Source organism: Nothoprocta perdicaria, unplaced genomic scaffold, assembly GCF_003342845.1.
Source record: "Nothoprocta perdicaria isolate Ctin4 unplaced genomic scaffold, notPer1 scaffold_254, whole genome shotgun sequence".
Lineage (NCBI taxonomy): Eukaryota > Metazoa > Chordata > Aves > Tinamiformes > Tinamidae > Nothoprocta > Nothoprocta perdicaria.
This window is the reverse complement of record NW_020455482.1, coordinates 260,047-266,865: the sequence shown is the minus strand read 5'-3', so window position 1 is coordinate 266,865 and position 6,819 is coordinate 260,047. Positions and strand designations below refer to the sequence as shown.

Sequence of the window (6,819 nt, the reverse complement as noted above, 5' to 3'; positions counted from 1 at the left end):
GGGCGCGAGGGGAGGCGGGGAGGGCGGCGGGGGGCCTCCCCCACCCCTGTCACTGCGGGGGCTCGAGCCCCCCCCCCGCCCCCCGCGCGCGAGGTGGCGGTTGCTGCAGCCGTTACGGCCGTTGCTGCAGCCGTTACGGCCGTTGCGCGCGCCCCGCAGGTGCGGCAGCTCAGCACGTCGGCGGCCAGGCCCGTGTCGAGGCTGGTGAAGGTGAGCGGGCGCGGGGGCGGCGGCGGGGTGCGCGCGGGGAGGCCGCTCACGCCGCCGCTCTCCGCCGCAGCCGCCGCTGCAGGTGTACGGGCTGGAGGGCCGCTACGCCACGGCGCTCTACTCGGCCGCCGCCAAGCAGAAGAAGCTGGAGCAGGTGGAGAAGGAGCTGAGCCGCGTGCAGGTAAGGCCCGGCGCGGGGGTGCGCCTGGGGGCGYCCCGTTAGGGCCCTTAAATACCCCTGTGCCCCCCTCTATACCCCCAGCGTGGTTTGGCTGCTGTCTGAGCCTGCAGGCCGGTGTTGTGGCGGGCCTTTACACTTCCACTGCTGCCCCTCAGCTTGTTCAGCAGTCTAGCAGTAATGCAGCATCAGCTGTGAGAGCAACGTGTAGGAAATATGTGAAGCTGCCATTTCCTGCCTTGCTTCAGACCTTTCTTTATTCTCGTCTGTYTAATGACCTCGTTGCCCACTGCGCATAGTCCAGGCTATCCCTGCGGTGCCTGGAAGAATGACTTTCATGTGCTGTCCTTGTGCTCTCTTAGACTCTGATGCGGGATCCCAAGCTGTCTGGTGTGGTTATGAACCCTCATATCAAGAGCGCGGTTAAACAGAAAGCTGTAAATGATGCGTTAGCAAAGGAGAAGATGTCYCCGATTACCATCAACCTGATGAGTAAGTAAGCTCATGGATGTTGAAAAGCCTCCAAAGCTCGTGGCMGTTCCCAGCAGCTCACCAGACCTGCGTTAAACTCTCTCCTAACGCCCCCCTTTTCCAGACCTGCTCGCCGAGAACGGGCGCCTGCGCTACGCGCCCAGCATCGTGTCGGCCTTTGGCAAGATCATGAGCGCGTACCGGGGAGAGGTGCTCTGCACCGTCACCACGGCCCAGGTGAGCCCCGGGGCGCCCCAACCCACCAGCCGTCCGGAGCTTCCGCTCTCGTCGCCMCCGCAGCTGCCGTGAGCGTCTCTGTGCCGGCAGCTGCTGCTGGGATTTGCCGTCGAGATGGTGCCTGGGCTCAGGTCGGAGCTGAGGGATGAGCTGGCCGCTCGAGCCGGGTGGCTGGGCTAGAGCCTCTGCTGCCTGGCCCTGCTCCTCAGGGAGAGCATCCTGTTGTGCTGACTCCCAAACCCTGGAGCCCTCAGAAGGGCTCTCGTGAGCTGCCCACCTGGGCCAAGGAATGTGCCTCGTGCCTGGATTTCTAKAGCCCTAGCTAGTTGATGGCCTTCAGGGATAGGTTTTCATAGGTTCATATGTTCACAAGCTTTCCCAAATGTTTTGTAAGAGAAGGTRTTTTCCTGTTACCACTTCTTAGCTCTCAAACCGTTGGTGATTACATAACCTTAGTAAATAATTTAAACCCATTTAGCTAGTTTTAAGGCAAAACGGAAGGTGTTTTTGCTCTGTGAGGTGTTTTTCTGAGTTCTGGTCACAGTAATATCTGAGCAATCCCTAGGGACAGCAAAGATAAATTCACAGTGCCCTTCTCAGGGGTGTAGAATTCCCTGTGCCCAAGGGCTTCTCCCAAGCTGGAAGCAAGCTGGGAACTGCAGGCCTGTGTCCTGGGTCACTGTCCAGCACCTGAGGGGAAACTGGTTTTTGTACTTGTCAGGAGCAGCAAAGCTGATCCTTCCCTGTGGGCTGAGTGGCTGTTCCTGTAGTGTCCCTTTGTCTGAGAAGCTGCTTTTTTTTTTTAGTGTTGTTTTTTCTTTGCAGTTTTTAAGATAACAGGAATCAGCGTTACATACATTTTGTGAAAGTTCATTTTCTTCGGCTTTTGTTTGAATTTTTCAGCCTCTGGATGATGCCAGCCTTACTGAGCTAAAAAGCGCTTTGAATGGATTCTTGGCTAAAGGAGAGATCTTAAAGCTCGAGACCAAGGTATGGATTTCTATAGACTTCATCTAACTAATGTTGACTGGACTTTGGTCTCTCTGTTCTCATTGTATAAAAAGATTTTTTAGTAGCTGGATTCAGTAAAATCAATATGGGGAATATTGTCTATATTTCTGTGTTTTCATGTAGACTTAATACTGCAGTTACTAAAATTGTTGGAATGTAATGACTGTAAAATAGTATGAAACACGTTTTAAAGGCTTTTTCTTCACTAGTGTAAACATTAATACTATGATTATGAATTTTTGCTTCAGATTTTTTGAATTTCTGTTCAATATTTTTTTTTCCTCAGACGGATCCCTCAATCCTTGGTGGAATGATTGTCAATATTGGGGAGAAGTACGTGGATATGTCAACGAAGTCCAAGATCCAGAAGCTCACCAAAATCATGAGAGAGACTGTCTAGCAAGCCGTCCTATTCAGTGTTCACAGTGAAACCTGTCAGATGAATCTAATAAAATTACTGCTTCTCGACCAGACTGCTTGAAGTATTTTGAAGATTTAGGAACATAATACTGAGAAGGAGAGGTTGAGAAGCTGCAGTGAGTTTTGCTTAGTCCTCATGGACCGTTTTGTGTCGCAGTTGAAAATGCCGCCTGCCACGAGCGCGGGTCCCCTGACAGACAGGGCAGGGGTTTCTCCCGAAGCTGCTGCGTGTGGTCGCCCCGCCACGGGCTTGCTGGGTCTCCCAGGCAGGCCTTGGGCAGGACGACAGTCCAGGAGTTGTGTCGTTGCTCACGTTGCTCCTAACTGCCTAAGGACGTAGGGGTAGGATGGGTGCCGGGGCAGGTGGGTGGCTGCCCAAAGTGGCTCTGCAGGTGGGTGGCTGCCCAAAGTGGTCGGGCCCTGCTGCCCCATCCCGCCGCGTCTCCGCTGCGGCGACTGCGCCTCCCAGGCAGCTGCGGGACAAGAGCCAGCAGAGGGAAAAGAGCGGCCCTCTGGTGCAGAAGTTGTGTGGTTTGGGGCTAAATCAACTCAATATTACCAAAAAGGAGGGGGGGAACAAGGCGGGAGCGGCCGCCTCTGGGCGGCTGAATCAAGGCTACACAGGACGGGTCTGCTCGTGAACTGGGGGGCCGTGTAATTTAGTACCGTGCGTGTAGTAACGACACCCTCCCGCCAAGCAAGCGCTTTTCTTCTTTTGCCTCACCCTGGCAGCCTCTGTTTTCCTCTCTGAAAAGTGCAAACCCCGTGGTACAGAGATTAAGAAGTGGCACACATCAGGCATTAACTTACAATCAAATAAATTGCTAACTTCATTTCCCTATTGCTGGGGCTATTGCTTTGCTTATATCACAGCACTCGCGTCCTTTTATCAAAAGTATTAACATGGAGGTTTATTCGGTGCGTTTGTGACACCACACTACCCCTTGATGCTTCTCAAGAACATAAGACTACACAGTGGAACTTTTTAAAAAAAAAACAGGGTTTATTCTTGCATAATTTCACTTGCACAACTACAGTCTCATCAGTGTCAGACATTATACAGAATAAAATCTTATTTTCAGTATCAGCCGTGGTGAATGCAGCCTGGGAAGTGGGCACAGCTCCTTGGACAGCTGTAAAGACTTTCGTTCAGTTTGACACGGGTAAATAAAATCACTTAACCAAGGGGGGCAGAGGAAACAACACATCCAAAGCAACCAAGGCGCAGCTGAAATTGTCTTGAGAGAAACAGTGGTGTCTGGTTCATAATTCTTTGTACTACCTATTACAATTTTTTTTTAAAAAAGGAAAAACTTCACAGTATAGATGTATCACTGTAGAATAGTGAGATATGATCTAAATTAGCAAGTAAATTTTACACTCTATTCAAAAAAGAAAATGACCTTTTTCTCCTGTCTCTCCCCACCTTAAGACAAATGCAGGTAGCAGGTATTTTGAAATGCCTCAGTAATTTTTAGGATCTTAAGGGTACTACTACAGTACGACACTTCCTTTTCAAGAAAAAAGGAAACTAGCTGATACTGTCTGTGTGGCAACGAAAAGTGCACTAAAAAGTACCACCACCACCACCATCGGGGGGTCATTCCCCAGTTCTAAGTATTAGCACTGAAAAAAATACTACAGCTATTTCTTTTTCTTCTTCTTCTTAAGGATTTACCGACACTAAGTAAAAACTGCCCATTACAAAGTCCACAAGGGCTCATTGGAATCTAAATCCCTTCCTCGGTCCGTGCAGACCTGGAATAGGGTGTCCCRCAAAAGCCATTGGCCAGGACGCGACTGCCATGCTGCTTTTCACCATCCCACCTCCGGAATCTGGGATCCAACCTCAGATTGAGACCGGAGGCCTCTTTCCCAAGGGTCGGCCGCCGGCTTTGGGCAGCCCGTCCTGCAGGACACCAYGCTGGCGTTTCTTCCCCTTTCCCCTCTCCCACTCACGCACCCAAACCCTCCGGTTTCATTTGCACAACATTCGACAGCTGCCGCCTGCTCCAAGGTCACGCTCCAAGGAACCGCTTCCTTCCGCAGCGTTTCCCGATCCCGAGTGCGGGCTCAGCAACGCTCTGCAGCTCTAGGAGCGGCGCAAGGAAGCCACCCACGACGCGGCAGGACCTGCTCTGACAGCGACATGAAGCGACTAGGCTAGTTAGTTTAACTAACATTGTTCTACTGCAACTTTGAATTCACTTAAGTTAGGTCCTAAATATAGCCTCATATATACAGAAAAATAATTTCCCAAGGATGGTCCCTATTTTAAAATATTTAAATGACTAAACAAAATCGTGGGCCTATAATTTTTTTTTTCTGTTAGATTTACTCAGTATTTGACAACAACAACATAGCTGTGTTTTTATATCATATATACAAATAATCATATATATAATCTCTCTATATAAGCTCGTATTTACCTATAGATACACTGATATGCATGTAGGACAGAGGSTGTTTGGGCAAAACAAACCCCGGGCTATCTGTGGAATGTACACGCAGAGCAAAGCCCTCGAAGGCCGGTTGAGGCAGCCGGGCTCCCAGCTTTTCCGTGTTTCAAGGGCTTTGGCTGTTGGATCTGAGTGAACTGAAATCCCCCAGTGGCAAACAGAGCAGTAGGAAAGTGGACACCACCGCGGCAGCAAAGGCTTGGCCTCGGGACGGTTTGACAGACGCACACACGTAATAATATTACAAAATAACTTCACTAGCCACAATGTTCCCCCCCCAACCCTACTTACGTGTAACAAAAAATGATCATTATTTTTTTAAGGGTTAAAAAAACTGTAAAATGAACGTTTAAAAAGTTCCCTCATAAAAACTCATATTGAGAAAATACATAATAATCGAGTGCATCTAGAAAAAAACGACCTGCAACTTCTCCCTGCTTTGGCGTAGGGGCAGCTCGGGGCCCGGCTCCGGCCTCCAAGCTGCCCCAGGCCAAGCAGCAGCTGCACGGAGCTTCCCAAGCCTCAGGGACAGGCTTCCTACCCGCACCAAACGTGCTGTGTCCGAGGCGAAGCTCAACAGGCTGGTTTATATTTTAGAGCGTTTCCTCAAGGGCTGCAAGGGTAAGGATAGGCTTTAGGCTTTGCCCAGTAAGCACTGCCATGGACTGCTCAGTGGCTCTGAGCCACAGACACTTTGGGGGCAAGGAGGAGGAAAGCAGACCCAGCTGCAAAGAAAATAAGGATCTACTTGTCTCTTTTAGCTCGAGTTTTAACTTTTTGTCTGATAWTCTGCTTAAACCTGGCTTGATCTTCCCCTCGTGAAAGAGGTGAAACCAAGCGCTCCACGACGGAAGCCCCCCAGCTTTGGAAGCTGGATGCGTGGCCTGTCCGGAGGGCTGGGGCTTCCCGCAGGGAGGCACCTGCCTGCTCCTGCRGCCGAGCCTCCACACGGGGCTCAGCAAGAGCCTTCCCAGTGTCCCCCGTGCTGGGGAGACCCGAACTGGCGACGGGCACGGGCGAAGGGCCTGAGAGCCGCCTTGCCCATGGGCTGCGACGCTGCGGGCAAACCGCGCGKGGGAAGCAGCTCCTTCGGGCAGAAAACACAGGGATGCACAGGGGGAAACACGGTTCTCCTTGCTAACGTTAACATATATACACATCTRTGAGGAAAGAAGTGCAGCTTGGAAAAAGGGCATGTGCCCGTGTTATCTCCTGGAAGCCCACGGGAGCTGTCTGGACCGCACCAGGAACGCGAGGAGCCTGACGGCAGCATTGACACCTCCTTGAGACCTTTGTGAAGGCACCCGGCAGCACGGAAGGAAGGGGCACAGCTCAGGAGGGAATTCTTGACAAGGTGAGCGCGMGGACTGTTAAACCCCTCCAAAAGCCCAACTTCCAAGAAGCAGTGCAAGCAAATCTGTGCATAAATACAGAGCTGCATCAAACCCCGCGTGCCTTTACCTGTGATGCCTTCCTGGGTGAGAACAAACACATGGTTCATTATTAATCATGCTGCTAATGTCATTATGGATGCTCCCGGATAACTGAACTTCCGCTGGGATACTGTGGATATGATTTTAAAACAATCAAAAAGAATTTTTTCCCTATTTCTTAGATATCCCATCCTGTCTGCAACYACAACAGCACTGGCATTCTGCCTGTCCCCAGCTACCTCCATCTTCAAACAGTCATTGTAAACATTTCCAAAAATATGTGTTGTTTCTTGACCACTAACTTGATTCTGCTATAAGACTGAAGGAACCATGAGACAGAAATATCCTTCTCCTTATTAGAATTAATGTACATAGTGGGAGAATGCAATTCCCAGAATTA

At 50.6% G+C, this 6,819-nt stretch overlaps 1 protein-coding gene across 1 annotated transcript in view; it reads left to right on the top strand.

Annotated features, from left to right (window-relative positions):
* ATP5PO (ATP synthase peripheral stalk subunit OSCP) overlaps window positions 1-2,580 on the top strand; it is a 5,166-nt gene extending 2,586 nt beyond the window's left edge. The window contains exons 2-7 of the mRNA XM_026040380.1: window positions 131-210; window positions 281-391; window positions 751-880; window positions 984-1,096; window positions 2,000-2,086; window positions 2,394-2,580. Coding sequence (XP_025896165.1) covers window positions 131-210; window positions 281-391; window positions 751-880; window positions 984-1,096; window positions 2,000-2,086; window positions 2,394-2,507 — 635 coding nt within the window. The 3' untranslated portion in view covers window positions 2,508-2,580. The remainder of the gene's footprint in view (window positions 1-130; window positions 211-280; window positions 392-750; window positions 881-983; window positions 1,097-1,999; window positions 2,087-2,393) is intronic.
* The last annotated feature ends 4,239 nt before the right edge of the window (window positions 2,581-6,819 follow it).